The sequence below is a fragment of the Scleropages formosus genome, chromosome 5 (genome assembly GCF_900964775.1).
Source record: "Scleropages formosus chromosome 5, fSclFor1.1, whole genome shotgun sequence".
Lineage (NCBI taxonomy): Eukaryota > Metazoa > Chordata > Actinopteri > Osteoglossiformes > Osteoglossidae > Scleropages > Scleropages formosus.
The window spans coordinates 27,258,360-27,281,866 of record NC_041810.1 but is presented as its reverse complement, the minus strand read 5'-3'; the positions used below and the strand labels follow the sequence as shown (position 1 = coordinate 27,281,866).

Here is a 23,507-nt window from a genome sequence, read left to right as displayed (position 1 = left end):
GGCCAAGACACGATCGTGGATGGGTGTCGGAGAGTGTCCACGGGGGACAGCGTGGACGGGGGGCTCCGAGAGTCCTCTTTCCTGAAGAAGAGGAGGAGGGCGGACAGGAGGCTGCGCAAGCTGGAGCCGCTCGCTCGCACCAGCACTCATCATCTCCGGCACACACGCAGCCTGGACTGGTGCGTCTGGACGTGGATGTGGATCTGGACGTTCTCTCGCGGTGACTTGTGGAAATTGATGATTATTGGTTATCGACGAGCGGTGGATGCAGGTCTTTGTGATTGCTCTGTTTCGCGTATCTGTGCGGTGCTCGGAGACCAGCCGCGTGGCACGGACTTGTAGAACCCCGGTGGAGACGATGCATGTCCAGCTGTGAGGCTGGACTCTTCGCAGCATCGCCTCGCATCAGCTCCCCGTGCACAACTCCCCCCCTCCCCGAGTCATCCCTCACAGCTCCATCTCGTGACCCTCCAGCGTTTGCCGCGTGCAGGGGTGACGATGGCTCACGTGGGACGTGCCTGAGGGTGAGGGTGGCGGCGGCGGCGCTGGCGGCGTGGGTGGGAGGCGCGCCATGGGCCGGGGCGACGAGACCGAGCGCGTGGTAATCAACGTGGGGGGTGTACGCCACCAGACGTACCGCAGCACCCTTCGCACGCTGCCCGGCACGCGCCTCGCGTGGCTCGCCGAGCCCGACGCGCCCGGCCGCTTCGACTACGACCCCGTGGCCGGAGAGTTCTTCTTCGACCGGCACCCGGGCGTCTTCGCGCACATCCTCAACTACTACCGCACCGGGAGGCTGCACTGCCCCGCCGACGTGTGCGGGCCGCTCTACGAGGAGGAGCTCGCCTTCTGGGGCATCGACGAGACGGATGTGGAGCCCTGCTGCTGGATGACCTACCGGCAGCACCGTGACGCCGAGGAGGCTCTCGACAGCTTCGGGGGCGGGGCGCCCGAGCCGGGCCACGAGGACGGCGACGCGGAGGGCGGCGCGTGCGGCGGCGAGCCGGCGGACGGCGACGATGACCTGGAGATGACCAAGAGGCTGGCCATGGGGGACCCCGGCGAGGGCAGGGCGGGGGGCGTGTGCAGGCGCTGGCAGCGGCGCGTGTGGGCGCTCTTCGATGACCCCTACTCGTCCAAATATGCAAGGGTGGGAGAGAGATTATCATCATTTTTATTACTGTCATCATCATCATCATCATCATCATCATCATTATTCATTGCAAATCAGTTGCAGTCTCGTGAACAGGACTGCTGGAGCGTGACAAACACTGTTACACTTGGTGGAAGTTATTTTGCTCTTTGTTTACCTCTCTGCTTAATTAGTCATTTAAAATGTATTGTTATTTCCTAAACAGAGGAGGAAACCTGTACAATTTTTACCATGCTTGTCAGTTTTACCATGGTGGATGTTGCAGACTGTTCAGCGAAAACAGTTCATTTTGTGCGTTTTGCAGTTTTGCAGTCTTCCCACCCAAGTCCTGTCACGAGGAACTTCTGTGTGGCTGCAGTTCTGTTACATGTTGGCTCTTGGCTGTTTGGTTCTTCTGGACCTCTCATCTCGACTAACCCTGCTTATTAAACACTAGGTACTGTGAGGTATTTGGTTATTTGGTTACCTGCGGAGTGCAGATCGGTTGTTTGGCTCTTCCTGACCTCTTGGGTGAGGTTGGTTGTTTGCTGATCAGGTTGGCACACGTTCCCGGTGCTCGAGTACAGTATTGACGTGGTCTCCTGCGGTTGTTGTATTTTACTCAGCACTCAGCTGTAATAGTAGGTAATAGTGTTTTGAACGAGGTGTCATATTCGGAAAGTGCGGCCTCTCTAGGGTGACGCCCCGCGAACTGTGGGTGCGGGCTGGGGTGCGGGGGAGGTGAAGCTGTGTTGCACCCAGCTCAGGATTACTGCCTATTCCCCGAAGGTGAGCCTTTCCTCTCCTTGTCTTGGTGTAAACTGGGACGCAAGTTTTTCGGGTTGATCCAAAACTCCGGCACAGTTGGGACAGCGAACGCCAGGCTTCCCAGGCTGACACTTAAGGAACAGCGGAGCTTTATGACAAATGCGAGAAACCATTCTGTCACATCATGATTAGTGTGCTCCATGTGGTGGGAAGCAAAAATATTTAAGATCCCCAGAGAAGGTCAGTAAAGTTGCTGCACAATGCTGCATTAAGAGAAAGGTCTGCCTGTACTGTCAACTCAACGGAAACTGCAGAAACAGTGTCAGGGAGCGAGTTGAGAAAGTTCTGCTCGGGATCATTTCTCGTACCCGAGATGCACTGATGAGGTGGACGAATCAAATTAAAAAGCAAACAAAAGCAGACATCGGAGACAATCCACGCCTGCTGACTCTAACCTTCAAGCTTTTCCATCATCTCCAACTTGAGGACGTTGGCAGGCTGCGCAGGTTCTCCGCTTCCACACCCAGAGGAGGGTAGTAATGTGTTACACTGAGTTCTTTACTTGTACTTAAGTAAATTTCGAAAGAAACTACTTTTCTCAGAGTCGTTTTAGGCGCTCATACATTTTAATTTTACTCTGGTTTCTGTGTAAAGGAAGAGATGTATCTTTACTCCGCCAGATTTCTGTCACCTTCTCATTTTAATTTCAGTGGCACCTCCTGAGGAAAGGTGGGCATTTTTGATACTTTGTTTACCACTGTAATAAGATCATGTTTTTAGCAAGCAACAGTACCTTCTTCCATCACATCCTCAGTGCTGTTTTTTTTAGCGGTTCTGGGAATACGTTTCCATGGCAACTGTTTTATAGAGAACACATAGCTAATTAATGGTGCATCTCATTGCTAGGTGTTTGAGGACTGGATGTTTATTTATGAGGGGTGGGGGGGTGGGAACGCATCTTGGGGAGGAAAATTTTTAACCCGAAGGAGCTGTGTCTGAAAGACTCCCGTTGAGTAATTTCAATGAACTTCAAGAATGACTCTGCAGAATCAGAAGGGACAGGGTTAGGTTTTCAGAGCAGAGCTTAATGCAAAGAGATTTATTTCTCACACAAATTTTTGACCATCTATGTTTTCTTTAAAGTTACAACCAAAATATTTAAACGAAAGCCCTGTCTTGATGAGCTGATGTATACGGGAAATGGGATTTCGGGCTCTATCTGTGGCAAAAAGCGTTTAATATTGAACACAATCCTAAACAATCTATTTAGTTTAAATCAGAATCTTTCTTTTTTCAGCTACACCATAAAACGAGGTGAATCGAGCAGCTTGTTTGAAATGAATGGATGAATAATAGAGCCCTCAGTCATGAGCTGTGTACGTTTCATCACATCGGGTTTTTTCCGCTTTCCGCCCTTGCCGAGTGCGGGGGCACTAAGTTAAACGCATCAGTTTGTTTCCTACTCTCGTGTCTTTGATGTATTATGCATGGATGATGTATCAGCCGGTTACTTGTTCATTCAGAAACCCGGATCACATTGGCAAGTCTCCAGCTGGCCAAGTTCTCCCCAGGGGTCCACTGATCTCTGCTGTCCTCAGCCTGCATGTGGAGACACCAAACAGCTGTGGTTCAACAACAGAGAGCTCTGAGATCCTTCCAGGAGGGTTTTCCCAGCCTTGTTGGGTCTCCCTGCAATCCCACCAGTTTCCACCCATCCTGGTGTCCTGCAGAATGTCCACCTGTCCATTCTTCTATCCTTGCCATGGCTACCCAACCTGTAACTGAAAGACAGGAGATATTGGTGCCCTTAAATCAGTCTTTGAGTCCATGGTAGTGTATGAGGTCTAATGATGTGGTGTGAACATTGGCTGTGGGTCCCACAACCCTGTATCCCCACTGCTGTTGCTGCCCCAAGCCTGCTCTGGTTGGTGTTGTGTAAGCCTTTCAAAGGCTCCCCTCAGTGGCAGCAGGCTTCTCCCTGGCCAAATGAGCCCCAAGGTTTTTGCAGATAAGTTTCCTAAAAGGCGGAACAGGATGCGTCAGCTGAAAGCAAAGAGTCAGCATGCTGGCACTTTCCATAACCTCTGCTCCTTGGAAACAGATGACTGTCCAGAATACAGGTTGAATCCATACCACCTCCATAGAACCGAGAGCAGCTGGCTTGGCTGCCAGGAAATGATCAATGGTGTCCTTGTGGTCGAAGAGTACTGGGATGGTGCCCCACCTGAAGCACTGCTTCTCACCCAGTCTGGTCTGGTCAGGAAAACTGGCTCAGGGTTCAAAAGTGGCAAGAAAGACGAAAGCAGCAGCTGTAACCATTATGCTACCATCCGACTTGCAGAGTGAGACCCAACTGTGGGGTCATGTCTCTTCCAGGGAGCTGAGATCAAGAATCACAGGGTTTAGTGGTCACGTGGACAATACAGTAGGAGCAGGGCAGTGGATTGTCAAGGTGCCCACACAAATAGACATACACGCCTTGTTTCTCCTTCTCCTTTCTCGACTAGTGCCTTCATGTTTTTCAACCTGGAGTAGCTCCAATCTCACCTAACCCATATTTTTTGAGCGTTGCTGAACCCTGTAAACACTTGGCACATTCATAATATATGGGAGCTCTGCTGCTCACTTATGTTTTTTGTGCCGCACGGTGACCTTTCTAAAAACCCATTTAAAACCTTAGTGAGTCACTGAGTCATTAGATATTGGTGAACGAAGAGGTTCTCTTCCTCCTGGAGTCTGGACAGTCCCTCCTGGATGGTAACTGCTCATTTGGAGGAGAAGGATTAGCGGGTCTTAGTGATTAATGGAGATGTACAGAGTGTGGGACACACGTGACCTGTGCAGCTTCGCAGGGGAGGATCTCAGCTCAACAAAGCCTGGGGCCGTCGGCCAAAGGGGCGAGGGACTCTGTGAGAAGCATACCTCCACCTTCTTGTCCCTTCATGAAGCACCGCCCACCCGACTTCACTATTCCTGTGGTCTTCACTTCCCTGCTCACTCGCTCTTTCATTATCCTCCAGCTCATCTGTTTATATGTGGAGGTTCTTCTGAGAGTTGGTGTAGTTTTTTGAGGGAATCCTGGTTGGGTTCAGTGAGGCCTTACAGGAATTCCTGTGGCCTCTAGCAGCGCCTGGTGTTTCTTTATGTCTCAGGCTTCACACAACAGAAGTACAACAAAGCAGCGTACACAGCTGCATGTGGCACCACAAAAGTGAAATGTAGAGCGGGGTAGTAAAAAACAGAGTACGCAGCAATTTACCAGAGACCCTGTCACTCAGCTGGAACAACGGTAAATTTTTAATGCTGTCTTTGTGTACGAATCAGCAGGATCTGGAGGACCGGGAGCCCCAAAAACATGAGCTTGGCTGCACTGCGCTATGGAGGCATGTTGTTGAATAGTGGCCACAGGCCATTTGTTTGTGATCAATAATCAATTCATTACCTATCCATTATCTGTCCATCTTTCATCAGTAACCACTTGTCCAGTGCAGGGTCACGGTGGTCTGAAGCCTATCCTGGAGACAAAGGATATGAGACGGCATAGGATGCCAGTCCATCACAGGACAATTACACCTCTGCGGGAGGAAACCCATGAGAAGAAATACACTCCCACTTAATACCCAAATATTATATCTGTGTAAGGGAACACTGTTGGGTAAAAGAATGATGATCACAATCTCCAAAATTAACAAAATCTTAATTTAAAAAAAAAAAGTGCAGTCATCCATGTAGAGCCTTTAAAGAATAGGCAGTGACATATACTGATTTTAAGCATAATTTAAAAGTAGTACCATATTAAATTTTCATAATTGACATGAATATTAGAGTGCAATCTAAAAACACACACACATTTTCAGAACCGCTTGTCCCATACAGGGTCGCGGGGAACCGGTGCCTACCCGGCAACACAGGGCGTAAGGCCGGAGGGGGAGGGGACACACCCAGGATGGGACGCCAGTCCGTTGCAAGGCACCCCAAGCGGGACTTGAACCCCAGATCTACCGGAGAGCAGGACTGTGGTCCAACCCACTGCACCACCGCACCCCCCTCAAACTGAAAACAAAGAAGGTGAATAATACATAACAAAAAAACCCCAGAAATCCTATGTGTGATGCTGTGCATAATTTCCAAAAACACCATCTACAACTGATGAGCTGCACAAAGGCAATGTTGACATCACCAACATTTTAAACACATCAGCAGTTTACTTCACTTAATGGCATGTCTTCTGCACAGCTAATGAACAGAGAGGTTCAGAGGTTGCACTCAGCATCTGCGTTAAGATGGAGGCGATTGGGTCGGTCATCCCTATAGTTCCCCTGTCCTCCTAGACCCCCTGTAGTCATAGTGATGTCACTTTGAGCAACGTCCACATGGGCAGCAGTGACAAAACCCACCCCCTGTTCCACAGTCCACAGTCCTACCATTACATGTTGGCATGTTTTAACCTTGTGAGGTCTGTAGAAGTGGAGAGATAGAGAGGGTCACGGGACTTGGGGCAGCCCCACCTCTCATCCTGGAGTGCAGAACAATGTGAGGATTTCAATAGCAACAGAATGGTGGAGATCTTCCCCCACGGAGGATAAAATCAAGGCACTATGTTCCTGTCAGACAGCTCTGACACCCATCTGGATGATGTGGACCATGTTTCTGTTGTCTTGCTAGTTTCTTTTCAGAGATGGAAGTGAGAACACCCTGTGTGCACACTGACTGTACTTATTGAGATCAATATATTCACTACTGGGAACCCAAACCCCCCCCCCCACACACACACACACACACACACACACACACACACACACACACTGTCTACAACTGCCTGCCCCGAGCGGGGTCGTGGCGAGCCAGAGCCCAACCTGGCAACACAGGGCGCAAGGTTGGAGGGGGAGGGGACACACCCCGGGCGGGACACCAGTCTGCCTCAACACACCCCAAGCAGGACTTGACCCCCAGACCCTCCATAGAGCAGGCACTAGCCAAACCCACTGCGCCACTGCCTCCCCCATGGAACCCACATAATGCATATAAAAAATTCACCAACAGCATTGAAGGGCTTCATATCGCACCACGTGCTGGAGCAGGAGAGAACAGCACAGCTCAAGACTCAACCACATGCCAGCTTCCCATCAGTTAGTATCTGAAGGCAACTCTTAGCATCAGAAACAGGAGGCTGCTCTCATTGAAAGACCACTGGGAACATGATGGTCTCTTGTCATTCGTGGTTTTGATGCACAAAGATGTGAAAGCGTCGCATCGCAAATGATCTCAGAGACGGACACTGGTGGACCTTCTAAAACCCACTTAAGGCGATTTAAGCCTCAATTAAGATGTTTTTAGGAAACTGCGCACTCGCTGATGGCCTGCAATCCATCTGCTGAAACGGCAGTTTTGCAATAATGCGGCGTTCGCTTCCGTGTCCATGGTCATCTGGGAAATGGTGCTTTCACAGAATCAGCTGACTGGGCTCAATATCCATTGCATTTTTACTACCATTATGCAGGAGCATCCGTCCAGCTGTCCAGTTATTATTCAGCTTTCGAAGCTGGATGTGAGCAACTAACTGCAAGTTACATAAAAATCTCCTATGAAAAGTTAAACCAAACTTCAAAAGTGGCTGGTCTACCTCAGTAACCCAAAACATTTAAAATAAATGCATGTGGATGTTTTTAATCTCCAGGTTTAGCAGCATCATTCCAAGACTGAGATGCATGAGGTTTCAGTGGGTCTGGATGGCTGACGATGATGGATCTCATCCCACTTTCTGAGTCGTGTGTTCAAGTTCCTGCACCTGACGCGTCCCATAACCGTCACTATAATGAGCGCAGTTGAACGCAACTGCAGCGTGAACCCATCTACATGTGGCAGCTTTGCACATAGAGCTTACAAGTGTCATGGACCAGTCAGATCAGCAGGGATCCAAGACCCTGAGTGGCATCAGGGGGTAGAACTGTCCACCTTGTACTCAGGAGTGAGTTTCCTGGTGGCTTAGGAAATAGAGGTTGTGTGATCACTTGGTGTCGGTAGGACCAGGACTGACATGTGCTGCCCAGTCAAATTCCTGTGTTTTCTCTATCCCATCTATATCCATTCCACTTCTTTCCTTTGCTCTGAAGCTCTGAATCTTTGGAGAGGATCTGGGTGCTTCTCTGTCAGCTCTTAGGACGACGTTTGTTTTGCCTTCTTTCCAACTCTGAGTGCCACAAATCCCTAAATTACTCACATATCCATATGGTCCAAATGGGACTCTACTGCAAAGCTCTTCCACTGATCTTCTAGACCCATATTCAGCACTGGAGCATAACCTGAAATGAAGCCACTGATAACCTGCAGGTTCACAGATGAGCTGCTTCATCAGAACCAGCAAACTTTTGAAAGAGCCACAGATATGATTCCATTTCCCATCAATCCTTGGGGTTGGTGTAGAGACACGTCATTGAACTCCAGTGATGACGGTGCAGTTGGGTGTGGACTCGTAATGACATTGCTTCGTTATATTTTTACATATTTCCACAATTGAATATTTTTATGAAGGCAATTCAGACTTGCAGGTATCATACACAAGGGTAAAACAGCAGGGACTCCTGGGCTTTTGAACATTTAGCATGAGCGCTGCTTTTTAAGCAGTTCACCGTGTTCATCCCTCAGTGACCTGGTACTCCATCCTGCTTTTAACTGACAAGGGGTTGTCATTAATTTACCCTTTAAGTGCATATGAGTAAAACCACTGAACCTGCAGTGTTCACACATCATTCACAGAGACCAAAAGTTTGTGCTCCATCCACTACTGCTCTGTTTGAGGAGGTGGCAGCCATAGATATACAGGATTCTTGGGTTAGCCACCTATCCGTCAAAGCACAATACACACACATACACACACACACAGATCCTATAGTGGAAGGAGGACCTCACAAATCAGGACAACCATGCTATCACACCACTTAGCTTTGGCAGGATTTACTAGAACTGGGAATGTTTGACTGTCACACAAAAGTATTGTCATTTGTCCATCAATGGATGGAGACAAGAAACTGGAGCAAGACCGAGACAGAATGGAGAGATCAGAAAACACTGTGAGGAGGGAGGGTGAGAGAGGAGACAGAGACTGGGAACATGGAGAGGGACCAGGAGGGGAGGAGGCTTTACATAAGAGAACGTGACACGCATTCATCTGCGGGCCCATCAGCTGAAGGCAGTGAGAGGAAGAGGGTGGTGATGCTTGGCAGGAACAGGGGGTGTAGTTCTATTTCTATAGCCCCCGTGGAGAGACATTTCTTCCCTCTTTCCTTTTTCACCAAGTCCTTTTTCTAGTATCTATGATGCCACCTGGAAGAAAGGAAGCTGCCAAGTCAGGGTTCAAAGGATAGCGTTGGGCTCAGTCCCTCCCTGACCCACCTGCTCCTGGAACAACACCAGCGTCTCTGCTGGGTGTGCCATTGATCCAACAAAAACCCCCTCGAACTAAGTTATTCCCCATCCACCCCACCTGACCCCATCATCATGTTCAGTGAAGTGATGTTGGGATTAACATACATCCGAAAGACTTGACTCCCCCTCCCCACTGACCATGGACAGCTGATTGAAGACCACTGTGCATTATTTTTGCTTTGTCAAATATGATAAGTCCCAGTAGTGGCCTTTTATATAACAACCTTGTCTGCTCAAGGGTGTGGGAATGGGAATTTACACATGGATGAATATGAGCAAAATCCCTCATTGAGTGTTGAAGACATTAAGGAAAGTTCGCTCCAGTGGTCTTACTGGGAAGAGTTTGAACACCCTCTGGGTGTCCTCAACTCTCCCGTTTGTCCATTTGCATTACAGGACAGCAATGTCCTGCTGAAAGAGCTCCACATCTGACAGGTTTACAAGTTGAAAGCCCCATGGGGTCCTCCTGCTCTTGTGAATTTGAGCAAAGTGCTTTCAAACATGTCCAACTAAATAAAATAATAAAAGTGCGCAAGATGTCTGGTTCTGAATGGTCACCTCAACAAAGCTAAAAACTAGTAAATAAGTTACATAAGGTGTGTTTCTCAGTGTCATTGAGATTATTGCACTGAATTACTTTAAAAAATGACCATATCACTTCCAAATGTGTCACCTTTAATGTGACCCTACCTCTATAGTTCACATGACTGTGTGTGTTTCCGTATCAGTCCTTGTAGAATGTCAGCGTAAGACCTGGCACATAGGTGGGAACGTGGAGAGGTGTGGAGGCTTGTTCTACTGCAGACCACCACTTGAGGGTTTTTTCAGTATCTCCAGCATATGGGCTTCCCGTCAAGCCCTGGAACTGCTGCCCTCCACTCCAGTAGAAACAGTTGGTATTGTGACCTCTAGTGTGTGAGAAGACAGGAAAAGAGCCAGTGGAGCATAAACACAAACGCGGCGGTCATTAGTGCAATTGGAGAATGACAGTGTCTCCATAGCTAATAGCAAGGTTACCACAAATAAAAAAAGGGAGACCAGGTTCTTATGTAGCTATGAGTCCCAAAACCATGAATGGACAAAGAAATTAGGATCTAATTGCTGGTGAAGGTACTGCAGATGTTTCATGCTCTCACTGAAGGAAACCGCAAGTCAAGTCATGCTTTCATACATCTTCTTGCATTTGTCTTAGAAATGCTGCTAGTGCTTCTTGTGTACGGATCCCGTTGATTCCTCTTCAATACTTAGCGTTACAGTTTAGTAATGTGCTTTCTGTACAGACGCAAAGATCCATGGGGCATGCTATTTAATATTCCATTGCCGTTAAGTGGAGTTACACAACCCAGCCTTCCTGCTTTGGCAGCAGCTTCGCACCACTGGGCTAATTGATGGGAAGCCACACTGTGAGCGATGCATTATTCAGCAATTGGAAATTGATGTGTTCTGTGCTCCAGTCAATGGGGAAACAGCTGTGCCCATGTGCTCTTGTCAGGCTTTATTCTTGGTTAGTCACTGGGAGTACACATCTGAAGAGGACTGAATGGCAGGTGTGGTGGGGGAGGAGCAATGGAGGAATGGCTCAAGTCCTGCATCACATACCAGACCCCATTGTTTCTGTCCTATTAGTGTTCTGGTGACTCAGGCCATATTTGTTGATTGTTCAGTCATGATGAGATGACTTAAGGTCCACGTTTCCTTTTGCCTGTCAGCTGAGACAGACAAGTTCAACTGTGAATGGAAACACAGATGTCTGCTGAAAAAGATTGCTGAGACTCATGATGATGTTTAATAATTCTTATGGTGTCATAAGTTTCCTAACTCATGCTCTTTTTTCCCTCTCTGTCACACAGTGGGTGGCTTTTGCCTCATTGTTCTTCATCTTGGTATCCATCACCACCTTTTGCCTGGAGACGCACGAGGCCTTTAACCCCATCACTAACCGGACAGAACAGGAGGAGGTGGACAACGTCACACTGCAACATGTTTACCAGGAGACTGAGACTGTAGTCTACCTCACCTACATTGAAGGTGTGTGTGTGGTATGGTTCACCTTCGAGTTTCTGATGCGCATCACCTTCTGTCCAGACAAGTCGGAGTTTATTCGCAACGCTCTTAATATCATTGACTTTGTGGCCATCCTGCCCTTTTACCTGGAAGTGGGACTCAGTGGCCTGTCTTCCAAAGCAGCCAAGGATGTGCTGGGTTTCCTGCGGGTGGTTCGTTTTGTGAGGATCTTGCGGATTTTCAAGCTCACGCGCCACTTTGTGGGTCTCCGGGTCCTGGGCCACACACTGCGGGCCAGCACCAATGAATTCCTGTTGCTCATCATCTTCTTGGCACTGGGTGTACTCATCTTCGCCACCATGATCTACTATGCTGAGCGAATAGGGGCCCAACCCAATGACCCAAGAGCCAGTGAGCACACACACTTCAAGAACATTCCCATTGGATTTTGGTGGGCTGTGGTGACTATGACCACTCTGGGCTATGGGGACATGTACCCCCAGACATGGTCAGGCATGCTGGTGGGGGCCTTGTGTGCCCTGGCTGGGGTGTTGACCATTGCCATGCCCGTTCCTGTCATTGTCAACAACTTTGGGATGTACTATTCCTTGGCAATGGCTAAGCAAAAACTGCCAAAGAAAAAGAACAAACATATTCCCCGGGCACCGCATCTTGGCTCTCCCAATTTCTGTAAGTCGGGCATGAACTCTCCCCATCACAGCACACAGAGCGACACCTGCCCCCTGGCACAAGAAGAGACTTTAGAAATGAACAGAGCAGGTAGGAAGCCTTTGAGAGGCATGTCCATCTGATTGCAAAAAAGGAATCTTGAAAAAAATGACTTGCTAACAAACCTCTCAATCTTCCTCCTTTCTTTTCTCTTCCTTTCACTCCCAACCTAATGCTTCAAACTCACTCCATTCACCATGCGGTCCTTACCAATGCCACACCTTGCCCATGAGTCATTCGGTTATGACCCAAGAAACAACCCCCACTGCACACACATACCCGCTTCTATATCCGCATCTTACCATCACCCACCTATCACTGTGCAGGTCACTTTACTCCCCCAGGGGCCACACTCTCCAATCAGAATTTCACTCACAGGGGCACAGAACCACATTCATCAAGAAACATACAACCTCTGCCCCCTTACCCTTTCAACCCTCACCCCAATCCCTTTATTCCTTCCACCTGAACTGGCCCACCTCGGCCCTAATTCCCAAAGGTTCTGATTCTCTTTGTCACCCACCTCTTCCTTTATAGAGTCTCTGAATTTCGTCTGATTTTAGCAAATGAGTCTTCTCAGCTGGGTAAGGGGGCCTGCAGTTTAGAGGTTTACAGCAGTAAAATTGGAGCATGCAAAAGCCATGGACGTTTGGATTCTGCCAGCACTTTGTATCAGGGTTTTATGGGAGTCAATTTGGGAAAATAATGAGAACTTCTTTTAGGCTTTTCTGTGTGCAATCCTGGTAGCCTGGTCCATTGTGGTCCTCTGTGACAGCACCACATTTAAGCTCTTAATGATAGTGGCTGAGTCAGGACTGTCAACCTCTTGGTTCATCTGTGGGAAAGTGCTCAGCAATGCCCCATTACACACAGCCCCACCTGTCCCTTGAGTTCCCTGCAATGACTTCATCCAATTAGACTTTGGATGGGACTCAGGTGCCTCCAAGAAATGGCGAAACCAGCGTGTTCAGCAGTATGTATAGAGACTGTAGGAGTAAACTGTACAAGAAGAGTTTTTAGGTGAAACATTTCCTTGAAGGCCATATCACCATGGCAGCAAGCTATGCCCAGAGAGGCCCAGTGATATTCTGTCCTATGCATTGAAAAAAATGTATTTATTTGTCGGTGCTTTTCTTAGACCTTTGGGGCCTGCATGACTATGAAAGCATCCTAATAATAATGTAGATCATCTTGGACAAAGCTGACATTGATCATCCATTTGGACCAGGGTGTCCAGCTGCTCTTCTGCCCACCTTCTAAGAGCAGCAGAGTGTACCAAGACTTTTTAGGTGTGTTTCTGGCTTTTAGGTAGATCACAGGATGTGGCTTTTAGTGCAATACTGGCTATACCTGACCTACCCATGTCACAGTGGACATAAGGGCTACATGAGTAGCGTATGGCATGACAAGGCAGGTGGGAAACAGACTGTTGTCCTCCAGGCAGCTGTCAAAGCTTCCACTTAAATCAATGACATAGCACTACTTCACATATCATGAAAGGACAGATGGTTGTGTCCCACGTGTAAACTGATTTCACTACATTTTTATTCCTGAGCTGAAAAAAGAAGGTTGTTTTAACTTCCACAATATTGTACACACTGGATAAAACCATTCAATGACACTGTGTGTTTATTTCTTCACACAGCGTCTTTTCCTCTAGTTCGGCATGGCTGCCATGACAACAGTGCCAGCGCACACATGTGCCAGAGAGCTCGGCCATGTCAATCAGTTATTCACAGATTTACACTACAGTCTATCTACACATCTGCTGCATGCACACAAATATGGGCACATAACCAAATCAAAGTCAGCTCTTTTTAGGTTAACATGGGATTCAAATGAAACCTGTGTAGCAATTGAGCTGTTATAACAGGAACACTTAAAAAATACAGAGATGAGGGAAAGCCCTTTAAGATGTGAACTGATGCAAATGTTGGGTGGTGCTCATATTCAGTAAAAGGCTGAAAGTTCATTACAAGAGACATTGCTTGTCTTATTTTCTTCAGTACTGAAGAGGTAAAGGTTTTGCTGTTAGGACCTGGAAACTGGGCCACAGCATGAGCTGGATGGAGTTCCATGAACGACTAAGATTTACAGCAGTACCTTGATGTCCATGCACTTGATGTCAATGATACATAATCCACGTGAAACAGGGACAGAAGCTGTGGAGGAGGCTGGGCAGCCCTATTTGAATGACGGTAAAGGCACCACGGCGACAACATGCAGATTTTACTCTGCAAATCACGGTAGTCTTTTGCAATAATTGCCCTTGTCACATTGATGGCCCCTGGGGGTGTTGTCTTCTTGGAAGACATCCTTCCCGAAGAAAGCGATGTGCCGCATCTCATCACCCAAACCCTCAGGGACAAGATGCCAACTCTGAGAAACCTCAGAGGATGTGACAACTAAGCCCAGGTCACAAAAATAATTTTTAAAATATCGTTTTACTCTTCTATCTGGTGTGTAGACTGAGATCTTTCTTGTAAAGTATAAAAAGACTGACAGCAGCATCTAGTATGACCCGCCAAGGATATTAAAATGGAGACAAAATGTGAGAATCTGTGGCCACTGATGTAATTCTATTCTGTTATCTTGAGCGACTAAGCACTAAGGCAACAGCCATGTTGGACACTATAAAAATTAAATGAATGCAGAGGTTTTGTTATGAAGCAGGCAGAAGTTCTTGGGTCAGTTAGTACATATGGGTATGAGCTGGTTATGGAGCAGAGAGTAGTCTTCAGGACGATCAGTCCATTTGGAACTGAGTTGGTTCTGGAGCTGAGAGAAGTCCATGTGGAGTTGAGTGTTATGGGGCAGAGATGCTTCACAGAGCCAATCTACATAAATATAAGTTGGTTATGGGGAAAACAGAGGTCCTTGGGACAGTCATTTCACACGGAGTTACATTTGTGACAGTGCAGTGAGTGCTCCATAGGCAGCACACTTGTGGCTGATGAAAGGAGGTATCCTGCAGAGGTCCATGCTGTTCACATCTTGAGCAAACACAGCCTAGCTGTCAATGAGCTACATGAGAGGCAGTGGGGCAGCATACTCCTTAGCGCAAACTGAAAACAGGTAATGAAATGCAAATGGACATGCAGAAAAGATGGATCTGCAGCTTATGAATCCTGAGCAAAGAAAGGGTGAGAAGTGGAGAAAGAGAGATAACTAAGATTCTGCTGCTCCATGTGTTGGCTGTTCATTGAGACAGGCTTCATCACGGCTGTACCAAAGTTATGATCACATAGTGGTAATTACAAGACCTAGTTTAGTGCCACTCTTATCCTGTCTTGTTCTCCCTAATGAGCATCATTCTAGATGTTGAGTCCTCTGTCAGACTCAGATGATCATCAGACGAGCAGGGGAATGCAGAAGAAAAGGTAGGAGAACAAAAGCTTGACTTACTCAGCAAACAGTGATGATTTGCCCACCTATGAGCTCCAGAGGTCCCTATGGTGCTATTTGTGACCCCCATGCAATGCTGTCTGTTTGATTGCAACTCATAAACATGGCTGAAAAAAACTGCACCGAAGTGGAGTAAAGCATCTCACCTTGAGTCTTGTGTTTGTCTAACTGCTCCTAGGGAGAAACAGCCTGAAGCAAATGCAGCAGATCTCATTGTACAAACACATGAACCACCAAAAGCCATGGTCCTAACCCTTATCAGCTATAGCACCATGGACATCCCTTACCCAGTCTGCAGAACTCCTTTCAAGTGGTGTTGCAAAAGTCAGTTGTCAAAGCGCATAAGATTTTGGTTCCCCCCTTCTTCATTCCAAAAGAATGAGAAGAAAAATCTTATGAAGCCATTTTCCATCCAATTGTAGGATTAGAGTGCCTTTAAAAATACTTGAATGGAGATCATGGGAGAATGGGTGGAAGGTGCATCTTGGGTGTTCTCACATGTTTGAGTGGAGCATTAATGAGCAGAAAAGATTTCGATTTATCTGCATGGAGTTGTAGAAATATTTGTTGGGAATTGTGAGTAGGAATGGTGGGAGGGGTGGCTGCGAGAACGTGCTGCAAAAAGAAGCACAACTGTACAGCTCCCTCATGCCAACAAGTGGTGGCATCTCCTCCCAGACTGTTGTTTCTTTATAGTTTCAGAGAGCAGCAACCTAGATGGTCCCTCTGCAGGTTTGCGGTGTCTCACTTGTGCTTGTGTGTTTGAAGATCCCAAAGTGAATGGCGAGGCAGCTAAGGCGGCACTGGCGAATGAAGACTGTCCTCATATAGACCAGGCCGTGTCGCCTGACGACGGCCAGATCTTTAGCCCAAACGACAGAGGCGAGCAGCCATGCTTCCTGCTAACCGCTGCTGAGCGGCCCGGTCACGCGGCGGGAAGAGTGAGGAGGGGTATGTAACAGAAACGCATGAGGTGTCACCACAGGCAGGACGAGTGTGTCACACACGGCTCAGAACATACAGACAACGCACACAAACGTCCCTTCATGTCCTGTCCTTCACGTGTAGGACTGTAGAGTAAGCTCCTGACAACTCCCACCTTCTACCACACCCCACAGGTCACAGAAAAGCAGGAACAACTCCTGGTCCATAGCATCCACGGTTCAGCACTAGCGTGCCACCACTCCCACACCCTGCCCTGCCCTCCACGACACTCATAGCTCACACACTAGTCTTCTTTCCCGTCTTGCATGGCAGAGCACCTCCTATTGGGCCTCCTATTCCTCTTCTCCTATCCTTCTTTTCCTCTTACCTGTAGCTCCTTCCTTGATGAGTCCAGGGCTGAAAGGTTCCAGGTGGAGAAAATAAATTTGTGCAAACCTCTGATTCATTGTATTCTTCATTTGTTTACCTACCTTTATTTCCAAAAGTGTGGTCCAGGACAAAAGCAACCAGACAATGGTGGTCTCGATTTCATACAACGCATTTTACACATTAATTTTCATGAGAAACCCTTCAAACATTAAGACCCACCCCAACCCCTCACCATACCTACAATTTCGCTCTTTCATCTCGAAAGAGATTTTTTACAGAACGTTCTATGGGTTTCTCTCCATTCCTCTATGTTTCACTCACGCATGCAACAAACACACAGGCAGCCATTGGCTCGAGCTCTGGACCGACCTTAACCTTCCCTTTTTCTTTTTCTTTGTCGTTTGTTTTCTCTTGTTCCCCCCTTGCTGTTTGTTTGTCACCTCCTCCTTTACCATTCCCATGTCCTTGTCCTACTATGACGTGTAGCCCCGCCCTCCCTGGGGCGGCCCCTGGGAGAGGCTCCGCCCACACTCAGCTCCCAGGTGTACCCGCTGCTGCAGCTAAAGTGGGTGCACTGCCAAGAGGACAATCGCGCCAAGCTAACACACTGAGGCCCCTCACACAGCACACTGACACCAACCCCCCAAAGGGCTTTCCTGTCCAGCGAAGCAACAGCACTGGGGTGCCGGTCCGAGTGACGTGGCCCTGGAGCTCTTTACACTGTAGACAGGTAAAGGGGCCACATCACGTCAGGGTAGCACACACCTGAGGCTTTGCTGGCGCTTCAACTGACCCGAGGGAGTTAAAGTGCTGTGTTTGCAGTAATCGACCGAAAGGTTTAGTCACACATTCCGACCAGATCTAGAAAGGGCTCTCTGAAGGTCACCGAGGAGAATCCCCTTTCTTCATCTCTTGCTGGAGACACGTGTCGTGATTGCTTCTGAGGGACATCGTAGTGCTGAAGGCAGGACCATGGATGGCATGCTTGGACAGTGGTCCTCTGCCTCATCCTGGAAATGCAGATTGAACAGGATGCCCAACGCACACCACCATAGGCTCCTCGTTGCACTGACCGCAACTAGGCCCATAGGTCAGTTAGCGACACGGCAACAGCTGGAACAGGCACGGATCTTCCGAGGAGAAGTACACCAGCAGCTAACACCTTAAATGTAGAAAAGTCACCTCAACCACGTTTTATCCACTTGTCTACAGCGCAGGGGCTCAGATCTCCTGCAACGCCAAACTGGCGCCCCCTGTAGGTTCTTTTCACAGCCGAAAGCCCTCTTCCGTGCACTGGCTTCCAAACACGTTGACCACATCCAGACCACAGAGACGACTGGGATACGGGGCGTCATGGAGCAGGGCATCGCAGGCCCAATCTCTCACCGCTCTCACTACAACTCCCATGGTGCTCTGCTCAGACTGAGCACTCTGGCTACAGAATGAGAGACGCTACATTTTCCACAAATATACATTATTCATTGAAAAGACACACAAAACACACACACTATAGTATTGTAATGATTCAGCAAACCTGTATGTACGAGAAATTTCAGCTTTTCAGTAAAACATGCTATTTCTGTGTTTATGTATGTATATGTATGTGTGCATATGTGCGTGTATGTGAGTGTGTGCACTGATGGTATACAGTAATGCTGTGGTTCTCTTCAGTATCTGCATGTCCTTGCACTGTTTTTGAACCTGCTGCTGCATGCATTGTGTCCTGCTGCTGGGTGATGGTAATTCACTGTGGTAATGGAAGATGGAGCGCCCAAAAGGAGGCACCAAATCCCATGTTTTGGTAGCATTAATGAGACCTGGGTTGCGGTGTGGGGTCTCCTGACTGGAGCTCAGCATACTGGATGATCTCAGTGGTCAATAATCAAGGGATCTTCCAACATTTATACACAACTTAGAGGCAGAAATTAATTTAGTTCACTATCCAAACAAGGATGCACAGTTTGTACGTTGAGTTCGTATTGGGAAACCGAGGTCATTGGCCAACATAGTGGACCCATTGTAACAGTGAAGCCTGTGTATTTTGGTCCACATCTTGGAATTTCATTCCTCCAGAAATATTACATCACATAATTATATAATTTTTGGTCTGTAGCATTATAAATTGCCCCGATCTGACAGTAAAATGGAGCTGTGGTGTTACAAACTAAATTCTACTCTCCAAAGTACCACCACTTTGCTGGATATATCTCACTTAAAGCACACTTGAGGGTCTGTAGGAAACCCCCATGAGCCCAATGCATTGCAGCCACATCTTCCACTGCCACGGCGCCGCCTGCATGCCACCAGATCTCGGTGCATGGACAACACGGCTGGCAAACTCGCTGTTTCTGTAGGGATGTAATCGGAGAACAAGGAAGAGACGACAAGACAGGGACAGACCCCACTGCCACGCTGGTCCAATGCTGATGTATCCTGAGATGAGTTGCCCTCCAAAAAAAGGTTACAAAAAGTGTGGGAAGCCTTCTCAGCATTGTTGCCCCTGGGGTGGAGACAGTGTCGGTTGCACCGCCCCACAGCCCATCTACTGTGTTTCACAGAGCTCGTTCAACTATCCCGTTCATTCTGCAGCACTGATCGACTGTAAAAAAGGGCTACACCTGCCGATCCACTCCTGTTTTCTTCCCTTTGGAACAGAGTTCCCTCTTTAGCTCTTCTTCTGCAGATGTTTCTTTCACATCCCCATGGCAACCACAATAAATTAAAACAAATAAGTTATAAGGGAGTCAACGCTAACTCAAAGAATTGCAGCACAATCCCTCATGACTGCTACACACGCCACCAGCCAGGAGAAGGCGGAGCTTAACCAACGATGCCCCTCCCCTCTATTGAAGAGGCAGGCCTTAAAGCGTTATGCACACGTCCATCGCTGACCTGGCCAAACTGCAGATCTTCCTCTCAAAGCCCGAGAAGACAGGGCCAAACGCGGCCCGAGAATCAGCCATCAAAGCAGAGCCCTCATTCTTTGCTCATCCTTTCATAGCTGATGATGTTTTTGTGCTTCACTTCTTCCTCTTCTTTCTGATCACTGTACACGTTATGCTTTGTCACCTGCAGACACTCTGGTCTGTCCACGTGTCTTATTCGGGCTTCACTCACTTCTGTGTGGCATTAAGTTCTGCTGTGCTGCTAGCTCCTTCCTCTTCCTGCCGGTGCTGTATCGTGGTACCATGATGCGTGGCATCTCAGTTGCCCCCTGGACTCCTGCGCATGGCCCAGCTAAGTGCATGCACCGTGCTACTCTCCTCACTGCAATCTCTCTGTCTCCCTTTCTCTCTGTCTCCTTCTCTGTCTCTGTCGCTCATCTTCTCTCTTCTGGATCGTCTGAGAGACTTTCTTGGAAAAAAAACGTCAGACGTCGCCTTTGCTCTTCTCTTTTTTCCCCCCGCTGTCTTGTCTTCGCTGACGAAACCGGCCGGTCGTAGAGTTGAGAGAGCCGGCTGACGCCGAGCCCCCTCCATACTCTCCGCCGCACATCCCTGTAGAGACAACACTGTCCTAGTTAAAAACACGCGAGCCGAGGCTACAAGACTTGCCTGACGGAGTCTGCTACATGTAAATGGCAGACAGGTAGTGTCCCCGTGAGGGCTGTTCACAGCAGAGAGGACGGTGGGTCCACAGAGGGACAACTGTGCAGGATGGAGAAGATGCAACGCAGACAGACTGTCATTTTGAAGGACAAGGCATTCTAACATCTTGCTTTGCTGATAATGAGACCACTGAGAAATGGAGAAATATCGAGGGGTTTTGTGAAGACTTTACTGAAGAAAGGATGAAGGACAATAAGACGCGGGGGGCGAAGAAGATGCTGGTGCTGCAAATGACCAGATCTTGACAGAGTATAAAACAGAGTAAAAACACTGAAAACTAAAACATTGACAATGACACCGACACAGAAACTGGACTGTTTGTTTAGCATGAGTTGCATGGCAAATTCTAAAAAAAAGAAAAAACTTATGAAAATACTAAGAAAAAATATATTTTCTCTCGGAAGTTCCTTACTTTTACACGCATCTGATGTAGCCAAAAGAGATGACTAATACAGGAGTTTGTCATTTTCATTTCATTTTTTTAAAACTTCTCTCCATTCAGTTGCAATATTTTCTGCTGACTGACACACTTCAGTACATCTTGGGTCACATTGACCACAGATTCTCATGTTCTTAGAAACCTAAATGAAGACGGAATGAAAAACTTTACTATAGTTCACATCTGTGTAGTTAAAAAATAATAATAATTTAGCTTGTTTCTTTTGGCATGCTTGTGACCCCAATTCTTATCAAAAAACAGCCGTAGTAATATTCTGTTAGACCTTTTCCCTGTTATATGCAGTAATTATTGATGTATTTGTCATTATTACAGTGACATGTTGTTTATATCAACTATGGACTTCTGTTATTTTTGAAAGAAGGCATAAAAGCAACAAAGAGATGGGAGAGAAAGAAGCTGTTTTACTTGTATTTCTCTCTTGTATTTTAAGTAAAAAATGATATTTTAAGACCACTGTATGCAATTTACTACTTGAGAAAAAAAAAGTGCATGCATTGTGTTATGCAAGGTAGGCAAATAATGCAAATACGTGACAAAAAAAAATTTGCATGAAATAAATTTTTGTATGAAAGCCATGTTGGGAGTGTTGTTTCATTAGAAAGGATCTCCATGCAGATGTTCTCCTTTCCGCTCCCATGCGTCTTGCTTTTCCTTAACCTTGCGGTGTGTGGGTCAGCTGCAGGTCCAGGAAAAGCTTGGGGAAGGGAAAGGAAAAGTGCGTCGGTTCACAGGCCCCTGGTTTGCACAGTGGCAGCATGATGACGAAGCGCAGAGCAGCATGGGGACAACTGAACAACACCCAGTTTTCTCCATACAGCATGGCTGAAACATTGGCCAAGTGGCCCCGAGCTGGGAGTTGAACACATGCGCATGCACAACCGTGCACTGACGGAGCATGGGAAGCACATGGTAAAGGAAAGATTTACCATGGGAAACTAACAGGAAGAGACCGCCATAACTTATTCACCCTGCACGTCTGAACTTCATCCACCATCCCATCAACCTGCTGTCCTCACGCAGAGTGACAATAACTGTTGTTTGTTGTTGTTTTCTTCCTCATGTGTCTTCAGAGAGGCAGCGACTGCTCATCCACAGACGTCTTGCAGACACAGTGTGTGTAATGAACTGCGGTGTCCCAACCACTGTGTGTGTGACCGGTGCCAACTCACCCCTCATCTGATTATGCTCTAGTCTCTTTGTATGTGTAGATGAGCGTTGCCATGACGATGTGGATTCGAGCGGACTGGTGACCAGCGGGCTCGGCGTCCGGCTGAAAAACATCCTCTTGTGGTCCAGCATGTGGTGTACTCTGCTCACTGTGCCTGCTTGTCGTGGGTGTAGCGTGTATAACGTGGGTGTCCTTCTGTGAGTATGTGTCCGTGCTGTAAACATGCTTCTTATGTGCTTGTCTTGTCCAAACCCATGCAGCTCTGACCACGATGAGTCTCTGCCGTGTATAACGTTCCTCTGCTTCCTTTGCTCTGAAACGGTCACCAAATACTGCGGAGCCCTGTTTCCCTGGACAATAAACAATGATTAAACATGCTTCCGCTGTGCTGTCATTGCTGTGTGTCCAATGCCCTCTGTGCCGTGTCCACTTGTGAAACTTTGTTCCGTACAGTTAAGGCCACAGACCAACGGACTGTGACAAAGTGTCCCAACAATGGGATGGACCAAGGTGGTGGTGGAAAAGGTTGAGAGCAACTGTTGTATCCTCTGGTATTGAAGGCTGCTGCAACTCTTCATAAAGCTAGCCATGCTGAACATGCAGAAAAGATGAGCACCAGCTGAAGGTACAAGGTGACCTTAACTACTGAGAAATGGCTAACAGATCAATGAAGCTGCATTGTAGCAGGCAGCCATGAGTCTTCCATCAGCATCAGCACACAACAGTATCAAAACTCCCCAAGTGGATGTCAAGGCAGGCGTCAATGTAGGAGTCAAAGCAGATTTCCAAATGGGTGTCAAAGCAGATATCAAAGGGGAGTCAAAGTGAAGGTCAAAACAGATGTCTATGTATGTGAAAAAGTGGATGTCATAGCACATGCCAAAAAGAAGCAGATGTCAAAGATGTCAACGTGGGTTTCAAATAAGACAACATCAAAGCAAATCTGAAACTAGGTGTCAAAGCAAAGGAAACGGGTGTCAAACAGATGTCAAAATGGGTTTCAAAGATGTAAAAGCAGATATCAATGCTAAGGTGTCAAAAAGATGACAAGGCAGATGTGAAACTGGGGTCAAAGTGAAGGTCAAGGGAGATGTGAAACCAAATGTCAACGAAGGTGCCAAAGAGGATCTCAAAGCTAGTGTTAAAGTTTTCAGATTACAGAATAATATTCACAAACTGAGATCAAATACATTGATCAAAGTCAAAAAAACATGACAAACTTAGAAGATAAATATTTGTTCATTTTTTTCAAAACAGTTGAGACTGACACTGAGATGTTCAGTTTTTTTTGTGGAGAGATGCTCCCGTGCACAGAAATTCTGCTAAAAATTGTACCGCCTTTCCTGTACTCGCTGTGTTTTATCCTGTGCGAGGTTTCCATGGTAACCACACAATTCCAGCACGGACTACGCTACTATCCCCAGGGGGGTCTGGCAGTGGTTTTAAGTAACATCACGAGTTGTTTTTCTTCTGTATTGCTGCTAAAAATCACTG

General features: G+C 47.4%; 1 protein-coding gene across 2 annotated transcripts; it reads left to right on the top strand.

The window, feature by feature from the left end:
* Nucleotides 1-565: 565 nt before the first annotated feature.
* LOC108942163 (potassium voltage-gated channel subfamily C member 1-like) lies at nucleotides 566-17,414 on the top strand. Of its 2 annotated transcripts, XM_029252536.1 has the most exons (4): nucleotides 566-1,150; nucleotides 11,176-12,109; nucleotides 16,232-16,414; nucleotides 17,264-17,414. In XM_029252536.1, the coding sequence occupies exons 1-4, from the start codon at nucleotides 572-574 to the stop codon at nucleotides 17,386-17,388; spliced, it is 1,821 nt and encodes a 606-aa protein (XP_029108369.1). In that variant the 5' UTR covers nucleotides 566-571; the 3' UTR covers nucleotides 17,389-17,414. The 2 variants fall into 2 exon arrangements, with proteins under 2 accessions (XP_029108369.1, XP_029108370.1); XM_029252537.1 differs by lacking the exon at nucleotides 16,232-16,414.
* The last annotated feature ends 6,093 nt before the right edge of the window (nucleotides 17,415-23,507 follow it).

Excerpts from the sequence above, each read along its gene's own strand:
- LOC108942163 (XM_029252536.1), top strand. The coding sequence starts at position 572 with ATGGGCCGGGGCGACGAGACCGAGCGCGTGGTAATCAACGTGGGGGGT. Across the intron at positions 1,151-11,175 it reads ACTCGTCCAAATATGCAAGG|TGGGTGGCTTTTGCCTCATT; the intron begins GTGGGAGAGAGA and ends TCTGTCACACAG. Across the intron at positions 12,110-16,231 it reads TTTAGAAATGAACAGAGCAG|ATCCCAAAGTGAATGGCGAG; the intron begins GTAGGAAGCCTT and ends GTGTGTTTGAAG.